The sequence below is a fragment of the Elgaria multicarinata genome, chromosome 11, assembly GCF_023053635.1.
Source record: "Elgaria multicarinata webbii isolate HBS135686 ecotype San Diego chromosome 11, rElgMul1.1.pri, whole genome shotgun sequence".
NCBI lineage: Eukaryota > Metazoa > Chordata > Lepidosauria > Squamata > Anguidae > Elgaria > Elgaria multicarinata.
Window position 1 is genome coordinate 5,479,692 of NC_086181.1, and position 24,513 is coordinate 5,504,204.

Genomic DNA, 24,513 nt, shown 5'->3' on the forward strand with positions numbered 1-24,513 from the left:
TATACCTTCAGGTCTGTAAGAAGTTTTCTAATCCATGTTGCTACTACTGCCATCCCTTCAACAGCATTTATTCCCACAGATGAAGCTTTGGTAGCTAAGTCTTTGGCTGTAGATGCTAAGACCAGGAATGTAATTGGTTTCCGAGGCTTTTCAAGTTTTCTTTTCTTCGAAGGCGGTGACTGAGTGGTAAAGAACATATACACATATGCTCCAAGTTGAATAGAATAATTAGAATTAAAAAGAATATTAATAAAACTGTGTTAGCATTCCGGATTGTGTAAATAACTAGTGTCAAGGTCTTAGATTCTAACTTAACTTAAGGAACCTGGAAAGAAAGATTCCTGTCCCACCCTCAACCATGCAGCCACTTGCTCACCTCAAAGGTCTCTCTGGAGAGTTGGGGAACCCTCCTGAACAATGTGGGGTAGGGTCCATGGGTTGCTGATGGAGGCAGGAATTGTTGAAAATCATGCTTAGGGGAAAAAAACTGCAAAGGGAAAGTTCCCCACTGCCCCCTAGCAGCACTTCCTCACTGCACTTCAGCCCACATTGCTCAGGAGAAGCCCCCCAGCGGTCTGGAGAGGTTGCAACACGGCAGGTCTAGAGGGAGGCAGGGATGGGAAACTTTCTTTCTGCGAAGTGCCTTCATTTATCCTAGGATCCAGGGCAAGAACTACAGCCACAGCAGTTAGAATAATTTATACTAAGGACTGGAAAGAAAGAAAATCCCTAAATGATGGAAATGGGGAAATAAGTCATGAATATGAAATCATGACTAAATAAACAATTACATAAAAGAAAAGGGAGGAAGACAATGAGATGAACAACAGTAAACCAAGTAAATAATTGTTGCTAATCGTTCAGTCGATCTTTTATAGAAAACAATTGTCCAAGAAAATACTTGTGTGTGTAGGTTAAATTGTTTATGTACATTTGAAAGGAATTCCATTGTAACTACAGACGTAATAAAGGGTGTACAGAGTCAATCTTTGCTTCATTTTGCACAAGGAAATCCAAATATTATACATATTAGTTCAGTGCACAGAAAATACTCAAGCTGCTTGACATAACTCTAATTGCAGAGGAATTTTGGAGAGGAGCTGTGCAGCAACCAGTTGTGGCTGAATCATCCTTAGGGAATGAAAGTGAAAATGTTTCTGACTGCCCAAATGGAGACAGGATGGTAATAGGCCATGAACATGTGGGGAAACGTGATAGCCAGTCAAAGAGACCGAGGGGCCATAGAGGAAAATGCACAAACCACAGACATCTGCACCATGTATAGATGTTTCTATGGAAATGCTAGAAGCCCCCAAGCCAAGAAGGAAGAGTTGGAATGCTTGATCTTAAGGGAGAACTTAGTTATAGTGGGCATACCAGAAACATGGCAGAATAGAGAGAACCAGATCTCTGGGTACAACAATCTATAGGAAGGACAGGAAAGGCTGTACCAGAGGTGGTGTCGCTTTGTACATCAAAGAGGCTTACTGTCAGCCAGGCTAGAAACCCTAAAAGGGGCAGACGTATCCATAGCACTGTGGGTGACAATACCAGGCTCCCAAAGTAAGTTAGTACTAGGGATGTGCTGTATGTCCCCCCAGGCTCTTTGATGGCAGGGCAGGCACTGTAGGCTCCTGAGAGAGTTGGCAACCATGGATGTGATTACTTTAAGAAATCATTGTCTGAGTCAAAAAGTGACAGTGGAGGCATCTTGCTTAATATCTCTCCACAGGTCACATATGCAAGATTATGTTGCTCCCAGATTATGGAATGACCTGCTGGGAGAGATTTGTCAATTTAACAGTCTTCCGGATTTTAAGAAAGCTATAAAGACTGATCTCTTCCGGCAGGCCTACCCAGTTACATTTTAAGATGCCTTTTAATAATGTGCTGCTTTTAATAATGTATTAGTTTTAAATAATTTAATCAATTATATGTATTTTATGGCATTTGCATTTGTGTATTAATTATTATTATTATTATTATTATTTCTAACAAAATCTAATCTAATCAGAACTGCAAATATCTCAGTAGCCTTAGGATAAGCAAAATGGTAATGTCATCATGCATGCATATACCAGCCTTAACAGGATTTCCTTCAAAGCAACATCAATTCATTGCCCAGGTATAAGAATTCCTTAACTTTTTGGAAAGGTCAGTTTTTGAAAGGTAACCGCTTGGTGCTTTCTTGACTGCATTTACCCATCCCAAATTGCTCTTTTTGCATCTGTGATGACTCTGGCTAAGTTATCACAGCCTCTTTGCTTCAGCCCGGAATGGCTATTGTCACCACCTGGGAATCTTCCTGTAACTTCTTTGTGACTTTATTATGTCAAGTACTATTTATTTTTTTATTAATTCACAATATTTATATACCAACCCCCATTGAAAATTTCAGAGCGGTGTACAAGACACTTTAAAATAGATTTTAAAGTCCATTGGTTTCTGTTCACCACTCTGCCGCAAAGATCATCTTCTTGGCTCGCCGCTCTGACCATGTTACTCCGCTTCTGAAATCTCTTCATTGGCTTCCAATTCACTTCAGAATCCAATATAAACTTCTCCTGTTAACCTTCAAAGCTTTTCACGGTCTAGCTCCTTCCTATCTCTCCTCTCTCATCTCACACTATTGCCCCGCTCGTGCTCTTCGCTCCTCTGATGCCATGTTTCTCGCCTGCCCAAGGGCCTCTACTTCCCTTGCTCGGCTCCGTCCATTTTCTTCTGCTGCCCCTTACGCCTGGAACGCTCTTCCAGAACATTTGAGAACTATAAGTTCAATCGCAGCTTTTAAAGCTCAACTAAAAACTTTTCTTTTTCCTAAAGCTTTTAAAATGTGATGTTGTGCAGACTTTATACTGTTAGTTTTACCCTACCCTGTGCCTGCTTACCCTACCCTGTGCCTGTTTGCATTCTCTTCCCCTCCTTATTGTTTCATTATGATTTTATTAGAATGTAAGCCTATGCGGCAGAGTCTTGCTATTTACTGTTTTACTCTGTACAGCACCATGTACACTGATGGTGCTATATAAATAAATAATAATAATAATAATTTTAAAAGAAGCAAAATGTACAGTAGAAAATGTAAAGTATGTCTTTTAAGCTGTTGCTGAAACAGCAGAAAAACCCAGGGCTTCAAGCCTACGTTGTTCCTTGCTCCCCAGAGCAAGCCTGGCCAGCTTGAAGCCACTGGGACTGTGCCTTACTATCTCACTAATTCAGTTTCATTCGTAGTTGTTGGACCAGTAACATCCTAGGACCACACTTCAGAAACCATTTTGGGCCTTCTCCTCATGGTGGGCAGGGTCTCATCACTTTTTGGAGCATGACAAACTCTGGAGTTCTGTAGACAAGCCAAGGTAGACATGATTGCCTTTGCTGGCCTCGGACAAGCCCAGAGAGACAGTGAGGGAGAGCACCACCAAGAGGCATGGGACACTGCTGTTCTGTCACTATACTCTACCACACTTTTGCTCAGACTCCTTGTAGTCTGACTGCTTAGGATTCAGCCAAGAGAACTAAGCTAACTTCTCCACAATTTAGTTCTCTCCACATTTGCTGAGGTTTTTTGCATGTTGAGGTATGTTTTTGCTTGTTTTTACAACAAAAGCTGGGGTGAACACCCTCCAACCACAAAAAAGAAAACAAAATTCACAAAAACTGTTTAAATAAATGCTCACAATAGTGCTCACAATATCATAGATGATATCTTTCTAATATATACTCATCCTGAGTCCTTTCAAGACTTTACATCTTGGATCAATGAACGTCACCATCAAATTAAATTTACTGTACACAGTAATACCAAATCAGTATCATTTCTGGATACCACAGTATACTGGGAGAATAATCAACCATGTGTTAAGACTTTTAATAAACCAACAGATAGGAATTCTATTTTACACTACACTTCGTTCCATCCACCAAAACTACGAAGTAACTTGCCATTTGCCCAACAGTTGAGATTTAAAAGGAACTCGACGCAGGCATCTGATTACGTCAAGAAAAAGTGGAGGCTTCACGAGTCTTTAACTCAGAGGGGATATTCAATGTCAATAATTAACCAAGCAGAGTGACGAGCAGATGCAACCCCAAGAAGCACTTTATTATCTGTGAAGCAAAAGCCCGCACAGGACAACATCACCAGTGCTTTTGAATATACATCAGCCGCATGAGCCATCAGTCACTCAATTCGGAGAAACTGGCACAACATCAGTCATTTGGATTTTAGAAAAGCTGATTTTAATAAACTCAGAACTATGATAAGTAAGTTCTCATGGCAAGTGAGCCTAATGAGAAAAGGAGTGCAGGCTGGGTGGGAATATTTAAAAAAGGAAATTTTAAGGGCACAGTTACAAACAATTCCAACAAGGAGAAAAGATAGAAGACAACAGAGGAAACCAATGTGGCTCCACAAAAAGCTTACAGACGACCTGAAAACAAAAAAGGATACATATAGGAAGTGGAAGGAAGGCCAGGCTACAAAAGAAGAGTACAGAAAGGTGGCACAGAAGTGCTGATATGGCGTCAGGAAGGCTAAAGCTGTGAATGAGCTGAGATTAGTGAGGGATGCTAAAAGCAATAAAAAGGCTTTCTTCAGATATGTGAGTAGTAAAAGACAGAGGAAAGAAATGGTGGTTCAACTGCTTAATGAGGATGGCAAATTGATAACAGATGACAAAGAAAAGGCTGAAGTGCTCAATTCCTACTTTGCCTCAGTCTTCTCCCAAAAGCGGGTCTATGACCCCCCAGGAAAAAGTGAAGCAGAAGTTGAGGAGGCAGGATTGCAGTTTGAGATTGATAAATAAATGGTCAAAGAACACCTAATTTCCTTGAATGAGATCAAATCTCCAGGGACCGATGAACTGCATCCTAGAGTAATGAAGGAGCTAGCGGAAGAACTCTCAGAACCTTTGTCTATTATCTTTGCAAAATCATGGAAGACGGGTGAGGTGTCGGACGACTGGAGGAGGGCTAACATTGTCCCTATCTTCAAAAAGGGCAAAAAGGAGTAACCTGAGAACTACAGACCAGTCAGTCTGACATCCATCTCTGGGAAAATTCTGGAGCAGATTATAAAGAAGTCAATCTGTAAACACCTTGAAATCAATGCAGTGATTACTAGAAGCCAACATGGATTTGTCAGGAACAAGTCCTGTCAGACTAATTTGATCTCATTTTTTGATCGGGTAACCTCCCTTGTGGACTGTGGGAATGCTGTGGACGTCATAGATCTTGACTTCAGCAAAGCTTTTGACAAAGTACCACATGACATTCTGATTAACAAACTAGCTAAAAGTGGGCTAGATGGAACAACTATGAGGTGGATTCACAGTTGGCTACAGAATAAGAGTCAAAGAGTACTTATCAATGGAACCTTATCAAACTGGGGAGAGGCAACGAGTGGGGTACTGCAGAGCTCAGTCCTGGGCCCAGTGCTCTTCAACTTTTTTATTAATGACTTGGATGAGGAGGTGCAGGGAACGCTTATAAAATTTGCAGATGACACCAAATTGGGTGGGATAGCTAATACCCTGGAAGACAGAAACAAACTTCAAAGTGATCTTGATAGGCTGGAGTGCTGGGCTGAAAACAACAGAATGAAATTTAATAGGGATAAATGCCAAGTTCTACATCTAGGAAATAGAAACCAAATGCACAGTTACAAGATGGGGGATACTTGGCTCAGCAATACTAAAAACGAGAAGGATCTTGGAATTGTTGTAGATCACAAGCTGAATATGAGCCAACAGTGCGATATGGCTGCAAGAAAGGCAAATGCTATTTTGGACTGCATTAATAGACGTATAGCTTCCAAATCACATGAGGTACTGGTTCCTCTCTATTCGGCCCTGGTTAGGCCTCATCTAGAGTTTTGCATCCAGTTCTGGGCTCCACAATTCGAGGAGGATGCAGACAAGCTGGAGCGTGTTCAGAGGGGGGCAACCAGGATGATCAGAGGTCTGGAAACAAAGCCCTATGAAGAGAGACTGAAAGAACTGGGCATGTTTAGCCTGGAGAAGAGAAGATGGAGGGGAGACATGATAGCACTCTTCAAAGACTGAAAAGGTTGTCACACAGAGGAGGGCCAGGATCTCTTCTCGATCCTCCCAGAGTGCAGGACACGGAATAACGGGCTCAAGTTACAGGAAGCCAGATTCCAGCTGGACGTCAGGAAAAACTTCCTGACTGTTAGAGCAGTACGGCAATGGAATCAGTTACCTAGGGAGGTTGTGGGCTCTCCCACACTAGAGGTATTCAAGAGGCAGATGGACAACCATCTGTCAGGGATGCTTTAGGGTGGATTCCTGCATTGAGCAGGGGGTTGGACTCAATGGCCTTGTAGGTCCCTTCCAACTCTACTATTCTATGATTCTATGATGTACCAGGCTGTGCCAGACCGCCATACGTTGGATGGAAAAGAACCAGAAATTTCAGGAATTACCTTATTAGGACCGATACTGATCCACCCAGATCGCAGATTAATATTTCAGGGCACTGTAAGTGCAGTGGGTGCTCGGTATGTCATCAGGTACTACAGACCAAGCGTTTTTATCATCCTACCATGGGATCTGTTTTCCAACTACGACATTTTTCAACATGTACTACCGAACAAGTGATTTATATTATCATTTGCCCATGCCAACTATTACATGTGGGGAAAACCACATGCAATATTCGCACCAGAATTATAGAACATCGGTCAAAAATAAAAAATAGGACTGAGGAAGCACCTCTAGTTTCACATTTTCTTCAATTTAATCATGGCTGATGATTTTTGGTGATTGACCGGGTCTATGCAGTTCACCATGAGTGTCAGGACATTAACAGGTTACTTCTATGCAAGGAAGCTGAATGGATCTATTGCCTACAAACAATACATCAATCAGGACTTAATAGTCAATTAGAGCTGTCAGCATTCCTCACCTAGAGTAATTAACTAGCTCTACTAACAGCAGTATAAAATAACTGTTGTGGTTGCCAATCAGCCAGCCCCCAGCTGTATCCAGTAACCTTGAGTTTTCAGCCAGAAAGATATTGGGTATGTTCAGAATGGAGCTTAGATTATGTATCGGAGATAATGGGTTGTTGTTACTTAACGATAATAATAACAACAACTGTATAACATATTTTTCAGAGATTGTATATAGTGGGAGACTGTATGAAAGGCTTTGGCTAACTGTTCCAAATAAGGCAGGGAACAACGCCAGTGTGAGGAATGGTGAGTTTTCTGAGGATGAGGACTCTGGGGATGAGCAGCCACAGGCGGGACCCAGTACCAGCTTGGCTGGTCAACAGCCAGCAGAGGCCTCATCCAGTGCAAACTTAGAAGAGGAGAAAACAGACTTGTTACACGTGCCCTCGTTCAAACAGCAAAGGGCAGAGAAGGAGGCTTTACGCCGATCCAAGCGGATTGCTAATAAACGCCAGCTGAACAGGGAACAGCTGTGAGGCTGAGCTGGTGTATTTAGGTAGCAGTGCACAGGCCAGCAATTTGTCAGAGCTTATCTGGTTTGCCTGGGAGAAGCTCTGGACCATGTACCCTTGACCGTGCCGTGTTCCTGTTGGATCGTTTGGACTCTGGACTGCTTGGACCCCGTGACTCTCTCCTGCCCTTTTGAAACTTGGACTGGCTTATCGACTCTGGTGACTTGCTCTCTTGTGCCTTTTGAACCCTGGACTGTTATATGGAATTGGCTTGGAACTTTACGTGAGCACTAAAAGACTGTTCTATTTTGTGTTTAACTTGTGTGCTCAATACACATTATTATTTATATCGTTAAGTGCTGTCTTGTCTGATTCTTGGCGGGCTTCCCAGTCTGGGCACACTGCCCAAAGAGATAAGCGAAAGTGGCTGGTTACAGACTACCTTATCTCAGGACAGCCAGATACTTCTGTTAGTTCACTTGTTTTCAATAAGAATGTTAAGGAGAATTGCTGGTTATTCCATATGTTTTTATGTTCTATATAGCGTGGTCCTGAGGAAGCAGTCCCTGGCAAAACAGGTTGAATGTACCAGACTCCTGTTGTTGTTGAATTATTTCACGCTACAATATTGTTTTCTCTGTTGAATTATTGCACACTGTAAAATTGTTTTTATTATACGAATATCATTATCATGTTGTATAATTGTTTCCAATGTACTTTATTGTGAGCACTATTGATGTACATGTTACACGCTACTAATATACATATATATACTGAGAACAGGAGATATACATACATTTATTTAAACAGTTTTTGTGAATTTGGTTTTCTTTTTTGTGTTCACCCCAGCTTTTGTTGTAGTATTTCTAACCACCACCTCCTTTTATTTAGTTTGCTTGTTTTTACACATCAATGCTCTACCAAGCTAATTTCCCTGATTAATGAGTGTACATGTTAAATTCCTGATTGTGCTTAATAAATTTCCCTGTTCTTGAAGAAGCCAGAAGCCATATTTTTAGAACTTGCACTGGTTTGTACATGTGTCTAGAGAAGAACATTTGTCAACCAGGCATAACTGTAACTGAATTAATATTTTCAGGAAGGGAATCTGAGGAATTAACACAAATCATAGAGACAAGAGGAGATGTTTTATATCTTACTGACAAATCACTTGGTCCTGATTGTATACACCCAAGAGTTTTTAAAGAACTCAAATTTAAAATTACTAATCTTCTAACAAAAATCTGTAACAGGATCAGCCTCTGTACCAAAGGGCTGGACAGTGGCAAAGGTAACATCAATTTTTTAAAAAAGGATCCAGATCTCTCTGAACTGGGGAAATTGGTATTAAAATGGCAAATGCAAGTCAATGTAACATGGCCATGGGTCTTCTTATGCTCTTAATTCTTATATTTCACACCATTGGACGATTTGCTACAGAAATTTAAAATTAGCAGAAAATTCTGCACATTTGAATGTGACAGTAGAACTCTGCAGATTCATTGTCATAGTTGATGTATGCTCTCAAGAAACTGCAGAAAGACCAAAGTACAAGCTTTGTTCAAAGTGGGTAAAAAACTGATAATCAAAAAGTGCTTTATTCATTAATTTTAAAAGGCTGCACACTACAGCAAAAAATTAAACTTGCATGGCTCATGTCCATTACCTTTTATCAAGCATACTATGTTGAGAAATGTTCTTTTATGTAAAGAACATGCCATTGCCAGAATCTGAAGAATCACTCAAGTAATTCATGCCATTAAAGAGGGAAATATTTGAACAAGTTTCTCAAACAAAAATCCCCTTCACCCCCAACTAGCCTGTACAGCAAAATCTTGTAACGTATCAAGGAAACATCCTTGGTGATTCTCAATGTAGTCTTAAACAAGATAATGAAAGGAGGGGAAAGACACAAAGGCACTTACTGGCACTTTGACATTTTCATAGAAGCTCCAAGCCAATGCCCATCTCATGGTACGACCTTGACAGAATTCAGTGTGGGTGACTTTAGGTACCTGAGCAAAGAAAATCGTCATGCATAGCTTATGTTGTGTCAGTATTTTGAAAGCTATTTTCTCCAGCACTCTCATTAGCCTTAGAGAAATTTGAAACAAGATCCCAAAACATGGTGCTGTTATATTCTCTTAATTTCACATTAAAGCATTTTACCGAACCTGAAGGACTATGGATCCCATGTGGGCCCCTATGGAAGCACATGCCCAAGCCCGCACCAGATTCTCCTGGACTCAGCATCAACTACTACGCGTGGTACTTGAAGGAAAAAAGGTTGCCCACCTATGTTGTAGAGGCTAGACCTTTCCCCCAAAGCATCTTACCACAGACAAACCACTTCCTGCCCTGTTCATATAGAGCTAAATGAGGCTGGATCTACATGTGCAGCAGAGTCGCCACGTGCAAAGCAGTCGAATGGTCGGAAGAAGACCAGACACAAAAACACAAATATACAGCAAACTTGCTGAAGCAATCCCAGTCTGGGTCTGGCTAGCCTCTGGGTGGGAGTTCACTTGGGGTCTCCAATTTACGTTGAGTGCAGGGGATGAAAAGATGCAATATAAATGTATGTATTTCTCAGCAGAAAGTGTATCATAGAAGTGCATTTTATACAAGCGACCGCACAACTAAAAATTTTGAGAAATAACTGTGTAATGTATTTAGAAAAATACTTACTCTGTGGATGCGAAGCTCCTCTTTCAGTGGTGCCAAGCTGCACTTCTTTCCGAGCATACAACTGTACCACCTGCAATAATGAAAACATTTCAGAACCAAGCAGCTTGGAAGAACGATTCCACGCAAGATGGCACCTCTCTAAAGAGACAGAATATTTAGAAGCCTTAAAGCTGTAGTGGATGGGGAATGGCCCCTAATTGAAAGCAGACTTTTTGGAATGGATGACTGACTTTTCCAAGCAGCAAAATGCTTTCAGATGAAGATACTAATGGTTGACATTCTATTCTGACTCTCTTGAAAGCTTTGAGGGTACAACACAAGAAATTAGAGTCCTTGCTGTAGCTTCCAACAACTCCTGCTTTTATAAACAAATTAAGCAAGGGTGGTTTGATGGATAACATGCTGCACAGAAGCTCACACTGGCAGGAACAACAAGGAAACTGAGGCAGGAAGAATTTTGTCTCCTTTTTGTGTGTGCAGAGAATAGAAAGACTTGTGGATACTCCCTGCAATGTTACTCTCTCAGTTCTTACATCTTGCTCCAAAGGAGACCCTGAAACTTCCCACCCAGGTTTTAAGGTCCTTAGGAGAGGCCCTTCTCCCTGTCCTGCAGGTACCACCCATCTTATTTGATTTCTTTTTCCGAAATGAAGAACTTTGCACTTAGATCTCTGTTGAACAGCATTCTGTTATTTTCTCCCCAGTTTTCTAACTTATCAAGATCAAATTGATTTTTGTTTATGTCTTCTAAGGTATTAACTATCCCACCCAATTTTGTGTCATTTGTAAATATAATAAGCATTCCTGCTACCTCTTCATCCAAGTCATTAATAAAAATATTGAAGAGTACAGTGCTCAGGACTGAGCCAAGCAGCAATTCCACTCAAAACCTCCCTGCAGTTTGATGATGAGTAATTGACGAGCACACTTGTGGAGGGCTGTGTGTGTGTGTGTGTGTGTTATTCAGGCCCCCACTCAGAAGGTATTCCCCATTCTTGATATAATCCAAGAATACTCACAAAGGGAGAAAAAGAAGTAGTTTCTTTTATTGACTTTAATTATGATTTGGACATTATAGTTTGATAAAGAATGTTTGTGTAAAAAATTATCAGCTACCAATATTGACAAAAGGGTACTATTGTTAATGCAAACACTCTGTTCTAATATCTATCGGCAAAAACGGGTTATTATCTGAAAATATCCTAGCAGAGGAGTGTGCTAAGGATACTTGCTGATCCTTTCTTTATTTTTTAATATAACAATATTGTTCAAAAAGTGAGTGGGCTAGAGTACTTTCCTGCTTAAATAATTATAAATGGAGACGTGTCTAAATCTTGTGAAATACAAAGAGGAACAAGACCATTGTCACCACTATTATTTATTTTAGTGTTGGAGCTACTGAAACAAGATATAAGACAAGAAGAAAGAATAAAGATAAAGATAAAGAGGAATAAAGATAAAAAAGGAGATATATAAACTGAGGGCCTTTGCAGATGATTTGGTGCTTACTTTGGAGGATCCTTTAAAGGGCATTGAAACTCTGATGAGTAAAATGAAAGAATTTGGGGGCAGTGGCAGGTTTTAAAGTTAATAAACAAAAAACAAAGATGTTAACAAAGAATATGAATTCTCAAGAACAAGTAAAATTGATAGAAAAGACAGGTTTCTAAATTGAAAAGAAGGTAAAATATTTGGGGATGGTATTAACAAATATGAATTGTATGTTATTTCAAAATAACTATGTTAAGGTGTGGAATGAGGTTAAAAGGGATTTGGAGAGATGGGAAAAGGTCCAACTGTCACTTTTGGGGAGAATTGCAACAATTAAAATGAATGTGCTGCCAAGAATGTTATTTCTGTTTCAAACTATACCTATTGTAGCATCGAACTTACCATTTAAGCAGTGGCAGAGAGAGGTAACTAAATTTATCTAGCAAGCAAAAACCCCAAGAGTTAAAATTAAACTATTGCAGGATGCAAAAGAAGGAGGAGGACTGGGGCTACCAGACCTCAAAGTGTATTTCTCTGCCTGCTGTTTGTTGTGGATGAAAGAGTGGGTGACATTAAAAAACAGAAGAATGTTGGAGCTTGAAGGACATGAATTGAGATTTGGTTGGCATGGTTATCTGTGCTATGATAAAGCAAAAGTTAATGTGGAATTTAATAATCATTATGTAAGATGTGCTATCTTAAGAACATGGAATAAATACAAATTAAGGTTCTGCCAGAAAACACCGCTATGGGTATCGATGCAAGAGGCTCTTCATAGAAGGGATTTTACAAGTATGCACAAATGGTTGACATATAATGATGTATTAGAATTGTCACAAGGTGAATGTAAGTTAAAAACAAGGGAAGAATTGTTGAAAGAAGGTCATACATGTCAATGGTTTTCTTATGCACAAATTATGGAAAGGTTTAAAATAGATAAGAAAAATCATGGGTTTGAACAAACAAAATCTGAATTTGAAATGTTATTATGTACAAATGATGAGCATGTTATTGCCAAGATGTATAAATTGTTGTTAAGATATGAGATGGAAGATGAGAAAGTAAAAGATTGTATGATAAAATGGGCATAAAACATTTTTACATAACATTTTAACGGAAGAGTGGGAAAGTATGTAGGGAAAGGGTTTAAAATTTACATTATGTGCAAGACTTAAAGAGAATTTTTATAAGATGATGTACAGATGGTATATGTCACCAGTAAAATTAGCTAAAATGTTTAAAGATGCCTCAAGAAATTGTTGGAAATGTAAAAAAGAAGAAGGAACTTTTTATCATCTTTGATGTACTTGTAAAAAAGCCAGGACATTTTGGACTCAAATACATTCCTTAATCCAAAAAATATTAAAGACAAACATGGAAATGAAACTGGAAGCTTTCTTACTTGGACTAATGGACAAACAACTAAAAGAGAAAGGGGGAAATTTATTTTTGTATATGACAATGGCAGCAAGATTGTTATATGCACAAAACTGGAAGAGTGAAACAATACCAACAATGGATATTGAAGATGTTGGAACTTGCAAAGATGGCAAAACTTACAGCGATAATGAGAGAAAGATCAACAACTATGTTTATGCTGGAATGGAAACCTTTGATAGAAAAATGATGTATTTGTTTGTGGATTTTAGTATTAAGATGGGGAGAGGAAAAGAGGAGGGATTAGAGAGAAATGAAGTATGATTCTGTGAATCCAGTGTATGAAACTCAGATAAATCATAAGAACTGGGTTTGATTGACATATAAATGGTAATTAAGAAATTAGTTGGCATTTTTGGCATGAAGAGGGCTAAAAAATGTACTTTAAACTTGCCCTTAAATGTTTTTATTGTAAGTGTAGTTGTTTCATGTATACCTTTGTTTGCATGTATTATATGTGATGTCTTTGCTGGTGATATTTAAAAATATTTAAAAAAAAAAAAAAAAAAAACAGATGTTTTGGCTGATGCATCTGACTGGGAAAGGAAAATTTAAATACAGGTTTGGTTTTATTGAAAGATGGAACAGTGCATCCTTTTGATTATATCTCAGAAGTTAAATCCATATAAGCCGAGTCTTTTCCGATTCTTTCAAGACATGTTATTAGCACACTGTTATGGAAATATGGTTCAATTTGTAAGCTAACTCAAATTGATGAAATGTTTATATACAACTAGTACAGGTCTGATTAGCAAAATATGTCAAATGATTAAAAATACACAGAATAGATACAACCTCAGATGAAATATGGATATCAGTATGTGAGAATGTATTTAACAGCAATGAGTTTAAAACATAATTAAAAACAAATCAATGGTATTTAACCTCATATAAGATCAAAGTAATAAACAGCTTTGAACAGTGGTCACAACTTGCAGGGGGGATGGGCTTGGGGTCATTCTTGCTCGACATGGGTGCGCAACAGCTATGTGTGCGCGCATGCGTGCGTCAGTATGGGACAGCAGGGACCATATGTAGCTGCATGTTGCCCATCCCTGGTTTGTAAGAAGATAAATGCTGGCAATGTGCGCAGTTAGGTAGGTAGATTATGTACATTTTTTTAGAAATGTCCAAACATTCAGTCATACTGGCGACTGATATAATTTCATCTTGAGCAAATAACTGGTTACAAATTTTCTAGTAATGCCCTGAAAAGTTATTAAATTATTTACAAGATGACATGGAGAGTGATGATGTAGATATAATTAATTTATTGACCACTGCCAAAATCTTTATTATATCTTACTGAAAAATAAAATATTTCCCCGAACTATTAATCAGACTGTTTTGTGTAGAATATGGGATATAGCAATTATTATGAGATTGATTTATTATATATACTCAAGAGAAAATCAGATATAAGGATAATTTTGTAAATAGATGTATTTCAGAAGAACAAATGAACATTGATGGCGCATTATAAGTATTATTAATAATAACAAATATAGAGATTATGTACATTCTTCTTTGTTCACTATGATTTCACTTTTAAATGTTATGTAGTTGTGTATATGTACACTGTGTAATGCATTAGATCTTAATTTGTGTTTATGTTTCAGTTTAAAAATTCAAAAGAATTCATATCTGTAGGTCACTGGAGGTAGATTAAGTTGGTCTCGATGTAATCAACCGAGTTAACTTCTCGCTAATTGTTTACAGCTCCTTGCTAAGAGATCTATAACAGAGCAGATATGCATTCTTCTTCTGAGGCAAGAACCTGTTTATAATACTGAGGATGGCAAAGTTGCCTTTGGCACCAAAACAATCTGAGCACAGTATATAAGATAATAGAATGCCTGCTCTGTGCTCCTAATCATCTTGTTTGATATTTATTTGTTTTCAATCTGTAGTGGAGATATTGATGTTGTTGTAAAATATTTGCATCTTTTGTATATTTTGGTTGATTTTTTTAAATGTTAAATATTGGATTGCAATAGTGTTTGGCTGTAAGCAATCAAGTTTGATTTTAGTTAAATTCTTACCGTAATCTTTTTTTAAGCTGCAGGCTATCATGGATGATTCTCTTGACAAATTCTAGCTCTCCTCCTTCAGCCATGATCTCAGTAATTCCTCCTGTGTTGACTGAGCTAGGAGGTGGTCTTCTCGGATTACGGGAATTTACTCCCTTGAAAATAAACAAAGTGCTTGCATTGCAAAGCTAAAATGTAAGCAACTGATTGCTATCCCTTGCTAGATAATTATGCTTTCACACCTCACCTACCTTTCCTTTGCTCCCTGCATTCACTCTGGCTCAGTCATGTCATACTTCTCTCTACAACAATGCAAATCATCATCTAGCCCTTCTTCTTTTGGTTCAAACTCTGGTTTACGTTCTGTCTATCTCCTGCCTTGACTACTGCAAGGCTTTCTTCTCTTTAGCCTTTCCTTATTATTCCTTATTCATGTATCCATCTAAAATGCTCTTGCCCTAGCCATTCGCCTCTCATAATTCAGACTTTGTCCCGGGTAAAGGCAAGGAACGAACTGGCTGTCAGAAGGCACAGAGGCCAGAACCAAGGCAAAAAGCTTGGTCCCATGTTCCTTGCCTGTCCTGGGTAGTGGGATGGATGTCTCCTCACATTGGATGGGAATAGTAACTTGTCTTGCTATGGAGCCAAGCAGGCTTCAAATGTTACATGTATGAAGTGTCCATTCAACAATAAGCATCTGTCAACACAAACAAATAAGGCCCAGTTCATATGATCAAGAGCCAACATACCTTTGCTTCTAGCTGATTGGCAAAAAAGGGAGGATTGCACATACAGAAATCATAGATAACTTCAGACTCTTCTTCTAAGGCATCTAGCAGGAGAGTCTTTTGTGGTACTTTAACCACTGCAGGAAAGATGAAGAAGCAGACATTGACTCACTTTCTATCAAACTTCTAGAAATTGTTATATGCTACTCCAAACAAAAAGACAAAAGCAAACAATATTTATACAAGCTGTGTTCACAGCTTGGGGGTGCTTCTGGATCCGTCGCTCCAAATGACAGCCCAGACAGATGCGACGGCCAGGAGTGCCTACTATCAGCTTCGGCTGATACACCAGCTACGCCCCTTCCTAGAGTTAGAAGACCTAAAGACGGTGGTGCACGTGCTGGTAACTTCGAAGCTCAACTTCTGCAATGTGCTCTACATAGGGCTACCTTTGTGCCTAGTCCGGAAACTTCAACTAGTTCAAAATATGGCAGCCAGTTTGGTCACTGGTACATCTAGGGGTGACTACATTACACCACTTTTAAAATCTCTTCACTGGCTGCCAATTAGTTTCTGGGCAAAGTATAAAGTGTTGGTTATTACCTTTAAAGCCCTACATGGTTTGGGTCCAGGCTACCTGTAGGATCGCCTTCTCATGTACAATCCGCCCAGCACACTTAGGTCCTCTGGAAAGAATTTACTCCAGCCAACAAAAACAAGGCTGACAACTATTACCCAGAGGACCTTTTCTTCTGCCGCTCCCAGTTTGTGGAATGGCTTGCCAGGAGAGATTGGTCAACTTAACAGTCTTCCAGAATTTAAAAAAGCCATAAAGACTGATCTCTTCCGGCAGGCCTACCCAGTTGAATTTTAAGATGCCTTTTTAATAATGTGCTGCTTTTAATGAAGTATTAATTTAAAATGTTTTAATGAGTTATATGTATTTTATGGTGTTTGCATTTGTGTTCACCCCACCTCGATCCAGAGGGAGAGGCAGGTAACAATAAAATTATTATTATTATACGGACTGTATGCATTAACTATAACAATATTATAGCACTTTACTTGCATCTCATACACTTGCAACACAAATGAGGTATGTCACTACTGTTGGATCTTATGAAACAGTTGCTCAGTTTTGCAATGGTGATTTCATTATAAACCTAGTTGTTCCACTGCAATAGCGAAAGATGAAGCACAACCCCAAACATGACAGAGCCAAATCAATCAATAGATAACCATTGTTAAACCTACAACTTGTACAGATAACATCAGCCAGCTTCAGACTCCGCTGCTCCAAGACACCAGCCTGGACAGGCACAGGTCACAAAAAATTGCTTCTATGCAACTTCCATGTCTGTAGGCAGTCCTGCATCCCCTCCCTCAAACTCTGGCTTTAGTAGCTAAAAGAACCATTTTACAGAACTGGAAGTTGCACATTTCTCTATGAGTGACATAGCTTAACTGTTTGAAACAGAAATCATTTCCAATAGGAGAGATATTCCTGAGACTTTCACTTCTATAAGGCATGACTTTTTATTCTTCTTTGAACAGCAACAGCTCACAAGTTACTGGGTCTCAGCCACTGCCTCCACTTCTTCCTCTCACCTGTCCCTCTTCCTACTGACCCTACTTTTTCATTTCTCCCCTCACATATCTTTTTCCTTGGTATTTTTCTCTATTCTTCATGGGTTGGGGTGACTGGGAAGGTAAGTAGGAGTTTAGGGAATCCATTTCTTGTTAATTGTCATTAGTATTCAAAATAACCAAGAGAACATTAAAAAACAAACTGAGTCTGTAGCCAAAAGCCTCTACATTATACAACGCATGGATAATTTTGATTGTAAAACAGCTGCCAAACTACTTTGCTGCATAGGATTGAGACAAGTGCGATAAATAGATACCTTTTATAAGATCAGATAAGTTATTTTGCTCCACGTTTTTCTTGGCATAGCTGAAACACACATCATCCACTTCTGTTGCAATGAAATACCATCCATTCAAAGTTGCACCGAGTAATGGGTAAATACAAGATGCACCTGTACCTACATCGCACCCAAGATGGGGAAAAAAAGTTTGCTAGTTAAAACAGTGAAGAGCGGCCAAAACATACTACCCATAATGCATTGTACTTCAGAAGATCTCAATGAAATCACTTGAAAACCAAAGTTAGCATGCAATCCAATTCTCCAGATATGCTGGCAGGGGAGCCATAGTATGTGGTAGAAACCCCACTACGCTGGTGTAACCCCACATATACCTCTGCCAGGAGAAATATGCCAGCATAACTCTACCAGCAGACTGGCAAAATTGGGGCAGAAATGTGGGCAGGACGGGGAAGGAGCAGAGATATGCCAAATTCCATACTCCCCCAGATCCTGATCTTGCCCCTGAAGCAACTCTGCACAAATTACTGTGGTGGCATATATTAAAAACCACCCACTGAACTCGAGGAGCAAAAAACCAACCAACCAACCACTACTTGCCACAATAAAACATAGAATCCAGACTAAATCTGGACCCAACCAAAAGCAGTAAAGGAGAATGTAGCTAAGACGACAGGGAGCACTGAATGGTGTTAAGGTCTGGCCTCAGAACAAAACATAGTGTTAAATGGAAAAGTACCCTCCGCAAGTAAAGGAATTGGGAAACTTGGCTTCAAAAGGGCTAAAATATCAAGTGTTGGGATGCAGCTATTTGCCCATGGTCACTCACCCAACTGGCTCAGGCAACTCACCCCCTCAGGTTTTGCCCATGCATGTTGGCCCTTCCCAACCTTGTCCAATGGAAAGTCACATCAATTTCAGCCTTCAGCTTCATGCACGTAAAACCACAGGGCCACGGCTTTTTATGCAATCCATGTTTTCCTGGCATCCAAGAATAGCTCTGGAGGCTGGTGGTTTACAATTTCCCTGCAATGTACCTGTCTTCTGCTGTGGCTAGGTGGGTAGGAAGCTACTCTTCCTACTTCATGTTGTAGTATGGGTTTGAGTCCTAGCAGCTCTTTCTCCTTTGCCTTTGACATGCAAAAAGTATTGGACCCAGTTGCTACCATTTGCATGTCCTGCTTCCCAACCTTAATGGAGGCTGCTTCTTCAGAGTGAGATTGTGTTTTCCCTTGTTGCCTGGCCTAGTTTCTCCCTTTCCCTGCCTGGCAAAAAGCTCTCCCACCCCAATCTTAAACCCTTGTCCCAGGGAGGCCTGTGTGATCTCTTTGTAGGCCTCCACCCAGAACTATTTGGGGGCTGTATTACACTGCCCATCCTTTCTTCCCTTTTAACTGCACAAGACAAGGATACATATGAGCAGTGTGTATAGAGGGGACGGTTATAAGTGGATTTCATTGCCATGTGCAGGGATTCCTGCAGCCACCCCACTTCCTGAGTTGTTCCTCCTTGTGCAACAGCAGATCATATACTGGTAGGTTCTTTGTGCCTGCTAGGTTGTGCCTGGGGTAGAGAGATGCAATGACAGTGTCTCCCTGCTGATAAGAGTGCAGTAAGTGCCTGGCTGTCACAGGGTATCATCACTGTGCCAGCCTAGCGATGGTCTGTGGATGTTGGCGGTATGGCTGTCATTGTTGCTCTGTTCTGAACTTCTTTATTGCCATCCCCCACCTCAACTTTTATGCTGGAAGTGTACAGGATACAGAATAAATTACACTAATGTTGGGGTAATTCAGTCTGTATCCTGTAAACTTATTATGTTGATAAGTGGCCTTCAAGTGTAGCGGAACAATGGAATTGCTCTGTTACTCATCAGCATACCTATATCTATTCCCCATATAACTGAACCTTTAGCAGCAGCATCTTGCTGAGCAATCAGATCTTCAACCCAGTGGATATAGTTAAGTCTCAAGGGAACAGTTGGAATAAGCCTTTCTAATGGTATGTCAATTTGAAGTCCAAAGTCTTCTTTCAACAGTGTGCATGTCAGGGCTCTCACAGCTTCTGGATCCTTGAAGTTTACACTGAAAGGCACAAGATACATATAAACTGAGGAATTCCTGCACTGAGTCTTGCATCAAGGAAAATTGTGTAAAACAAAATTACAGACAAACCCCAGAATTAGATACTTGCAAATAAGAACTGCAGTGAGTTTTAGGAGGAAGGCTGTGTAGCTCAGCGGCAGAACACAAGTGTTGCATGTTAAAGCTCCCAAGGGCAACCCTTGGCATCTCCAGGCAGGGTTAGGAAAGGCTCCTCCTGGGTCCCAGGAGAGCCACTGCCAGTCAGCGTGGGTAATACCAAGCTAGATGGGCAAATGCTCTGACACAGTATAAGGCAACTGCCTCTATCCCTGAGTTTTCTTATTCCTTACTCTCCTTCCTGCCTCCACCTCCTCCCCACCAGTATTGCATGTGAAAGGAAGGCAGCTCCAGCAATAAGCCCCAACGAGCTTTCCCCATTCGGGGGAAAAAAACAAAAACAAGGTCCACCACCTGCTACCATATCTTTAGTGTTTTCTCTTTCAGACCCTCTGGCAGAGTCAGAGACAAACGGGCTTTCTCTTTCCATAGCTTGTAGCAGGGTGCACACTATGAAGAAAGTAAGGCCCCGATGGCTACGAAGTCTCCCACATGCAGGCAAATGGTGAATCCTAGGTAATCCTCTCCAACTATTCTACCAATACCTGAATGGCAGTTATCTTGCTTCTTTCCACAACACAAACAACTGTAGACAGAGTTCCACTGGTTGGATGAGTATTGCCTCAGGATCACTCTCTAGCATGCCTGGGCATCTCCAACTGGGGACCTCTGGGCTGCTAGTGCAATGGAGGAGAGTGATAGAGGCAAAGGGACTGGAAGATCACCAGTACAACTCTCCAAGCACCTACTGAACATGAGTTCAAGCCCTCTCTGTGGCTGCTGCTGATCGTTACTAGTTACTGCTCCTACCTCTTTTGGTTCTTCACAGACAGCCCTCCTCCAAGAACAATGGAGCTTTATCCGCTGCTGATGTGACATAGATAACAAGCACAGCCTACCACAAGACCAACAGCAGCAGTGGCTAAGCTGATCCTATGTGGGGTTGCTACCTCTTACTCCTGTACTTCTTCAACTTGCTTGACTGACAGGCAAAGCCAAACCTAGACTGGGAGTGAAGCAAGAGGGAAAGCGGCACCTTTTGCCCTGCTGCCTGCCATGCAATAGTCCTACTGAGAAAAGACAGTCGGCAGTGCCATCTATCTAACTTGCTTACAAAACTCACTGCATCCAGTGACTGAGTTTCAGCTGTTTTGAGACAGCTCCTGAAGGCTAGCAGACAGGCTAATGCTCATGGTGTGATCAGCACAGGGTGGATGGGTGTGGAGATGGGCTGCTGGGTGGGTACAGCCAATCAAGAAAAGAGCATGAGGGAGATGGGGCTGTATGGACTCATGCAGGCTGGGAGGAGGAAAGGCAAACTGAATCATGTGAGAGCTAGGCAATTAGCTAAATGGAACTATAGGTTGATGCAGCACTCCCTCTGGCTTGTATGCTACTCTCTTATGCATTTGCGGGGTGGGGTCCTCCCAAGCTTTTCTAGTGGGAGACTCCATGTAAGGTTTTACCCTGGGATCTTCAATTTGTGAGACCATTGGTATTATATAAAATAGGCCTGAGGAATGCATTTTAAGGATACATTTTGTATCCTATTTTCTTTTTTAGTTTGGACGATTGGACTTTGCATTTATGTATTTACTGCTGCCATGTTTTTATATTTTAAAGGAATTTTAAATGTTAATTTAATGGTTTTTTGAATTTGTAAAGCCAAATATGTAGCATATAACTATAATAAACTATCACCAGTGTGACCTTAGCACACAGTCTCACCAATCAAAATTGCCTCAACCAAGTAGAAGCCGTTTTCGAAAGCTTGAGAACTTATTTATGTATATTGGGCCTGTTCAGACAAAATGCTAAGCCATGGTTAGGCCACTAATGGTTAGTGAGTGCATTTAAACCATGGTTATGTAGCCAGTACGGTTAGGAATGGTTCACACGACGCGCTAAATTAAAATGTTTAGCTCAACGTGCGTAATTACCATAGCTTAGCGTGACATCTGAAGAGGGTCATAAATATCTTTTCCCTATTTCTATAGTTACACAATAATTTCTTGCCCTGTGGCATGAATTACTTTAACATGTCAACTGTTCCACTCCCTAACCTTATTATAAACCATCACCAACATACACATAGTCTAATCAAACATTTTAAACTGAACGATGTTATTTTTATTATTGCAACTAGACCTAAGCAGCTGAATTGAATGTATATTCTTCCCCTGTTCCACCCCCGCCCCTCTGTAGCCTCTAGGTGGGTCAGATGTTAGATTGCGAACCTCAGAGCAGGGGGGCTGTTCTCCTGCGAAGCAGCCTTCTCGCCGACGGCTAGGGCTAGATAATGGTCATTGCGCATATGAATGCTGACCTACCTCACTCTTCCGGACAAATTTATTTGTACGTGTTGTTTGAACTCTGGGTACTTGGATGCCAGATAAGCGAAGTCAGGCGGCTTGTCCTTGTACCGGTTTCTTGCGTGCATGGATTTGTTGAGGGCCATCCCGAGGGGCCGTGAAGACCTGCTGACACGGAAGAGCGAGGCCTCCGCGTGACCGGGACCCCCGGCGCTCTCCCGCCCCGGGATCCTTCTCCCAGCTGGCCTATGAGCTCTCGCAAGGCTTCTTCCGCAGGTGTTCCGCCATCCTACCCCTCGTGTGCCCAGCCCGCACGAACAAGCCGTGAGGAAGTGGAAGATGTAAGAAGCGGGGAGAGTCGCGCGCAGCCTGAGCTTCCCGTGCCAGGCTCTATGGGGCCGCTCTATGTGTTCAGAGCGGGAAGAGGCCCGACATGGCGTCGCTCTGCCCCTTGGCGCCTCTATAGTAAAAGGAGAAGGAGAAGAAGAAGCCCCCACGCAGCGAGCAGGCAAGCCGCCGCCGCCCTCCTCTTTGCCCGCTTTGGCGAGCGAGGCAAGCATCCGAGGGGGGAGACCGAAGGAACCTCCGGAAGCCGACGAGCAAAGGCTGTTCCTGTTAACCCTTTCCTTCCTGGGCATGCGTGTGCCCTGGAATTCCCGCCCGCCCAGCCTGCGAGTTCTGCGGACGCCCCGTCTCGCCGCTTGAGGGGGGTCGCCGCGCAGCGCCACGTGCCCCCGCGTGGCATGAAACCGAGCAGCCCGCCGCCGCCGCCGCCTATTTCCGGCTAGCCAGGCCGCTGACTTCGCCGCAGGCTTTCCACGGGCGGGTGCCCGTTTCGCCACTGCTTAAACTGAAAACGGCATTCAAAGCAGAGCCGGCAGGCCTAGCTGTATGACGCGAACGGGGCGGGGGTGGTTGCAAGTTTGTGCGCTGGGAGACGGAGACGGTTCCTTTCTTTCTCAGGCCCGGCTCCTGCGTTCCACCTTCCCACTTCCGAAATCGAAATGGTTCCCCACCCGAACTTCCAATGCAAAATGTAATATAGGTCAGAAACTCGCTTTAGAGATGCCAAACGATTGAGTGATGCCACTCTCTGAGCGCCGTAACCTTCCCCAACTTGGTACCCTCCAGAAGCGTTGGACTACAATTTCCACCATCCGCACCCAGCATAGCCCTAATTTGTATTATGGATTTACGAGCGCTGTCGCTATTTTATCCTAGTCATCTCTATAGCATAACCCCCTTTTGAACCGTAGAGATATGGAATAGTGCAGTGACATGACACCACAATACAGCGATAAAAGCAATTAGAAATACAAACTTTACAAGTCTTACTACCCTAATCACGAAGTTAGACCAGAACTTTATTACTTCTCTCCATTAGGAACAGATCAGCAACAGAAAACCCCTGAATCCGCTCAGTACTAAGACCAGTGACTAAACTAGATAATACTATTCGCACAGTATATAATTTCTGGGTTCTCATTGGATAAGTCATTTTTAAATACCTAAGGCAGAAGTGAAAGCTGCCTGTATAAATCAATGGAGAAACCATAACGTAGCTGTGATTAGGCACCAGTGCATCCACCCCACCCACAAAAGAGAGTGTCTGCTCTTTCTAACTTGACTTAATGCACGTGACTATTTGATTATCTAGATTTTTTTTAAAAAAAAATAGGCTTATCTATGCAAATGTAATTGCCAGTATCTCAGGTTAAGGAGCTAAGCTGAGTGTGGTTTACAGTTCAGTGTTGTCCTAGATAGGGGAAGTGTCAAGCTGAAGCTGAGATGTTTAGAACAACACTGTAGTATTGTCATAGGAACATAGGCATCTCCCAGGTGGTTGGGTAAATCTTCTAGCCCCTGTAGAACCCAGTATACGAGACAAAATGTGCAGCCACTATTCTGCCCATTTGTTTTGTAAGCAAAATAGTATGCCACTGCCTTTGGTTTTAGCCAATGAATGAAGCCACAGAAATGGTTGACACACCCAATGTCTGGAGAAGGAACTTCCTGGTTCATTTTTAAGCAGGGTGTGGGTGATTCTCAGTGGGAAATGACTGCTGCCTCAAAACACCCAATTCAGAAATCTAGGAATTTACTGTAGCTGAGAACGGACAGTAGTGTACCTACCCCAAAAGCAAAATTAGCAGCAGCTTGTGATCTTTCTTACTCAGGTCTTATTATTCCCAAATTAGTAAACATTAATCAACTAACCAATCCTACAAAAAAACCTGATAATGCATGCATATAAAAGTTTGTAACTATTATATCTACATGACAGAAGGCAAGGCTCTGGCTGGGAAAGTGTGAGT

At 41.3% G+C, this 24,513-nt stretch overlaps 1 protein-coding gene across 1 annotated transcript in view; it reads right to left on the minus strand.

Moving 5' to 3' along the window:
• Nucleotides 1-22,763, minus strand: part of METTL16 (methyltransferase 16, RNA N6-adenosine) — a 29,448-nt gene extending 6,685 nt beyond the window's left edge. Inside the window, exons 1-8 of the mRNA XM_063138793.1 lie at nt 22,217-22,763; nt 19,567-19,769; nt 17,704-17,844; nt 15,821-15,936; nt 15,084-15,226; nt 10,114-10,183; nt 9,351-9,440; nt 6-179 (exon numbers count right to left, since the gene is read on the minus strand). Coding sequence (XP_062994863.1) covers nt 6-179; nt 9,351-9,440; nt 10,114-10,183; nt 15,084-15,226; nt 15,821-15,936; nt 17,704-17,844; nt 19,567-19,769; nt 22,217-22,758 — 1,479 coding nt within the window. The 5' untranslated portion in view covers nt 22,759-22,763. The remainder of the gene's footprint in view (nt 1-5; nt 180-9,350; nt 9,441-10,113; nt 10,184-15,083; nt 15,227-15,820; nt 15,937-17,703; nt 17,845-19,566; nt 19,770-22,216) is intronic.
• Nucleotides 22,764-24,513: the final 1,750 nt, after the last annotated feature.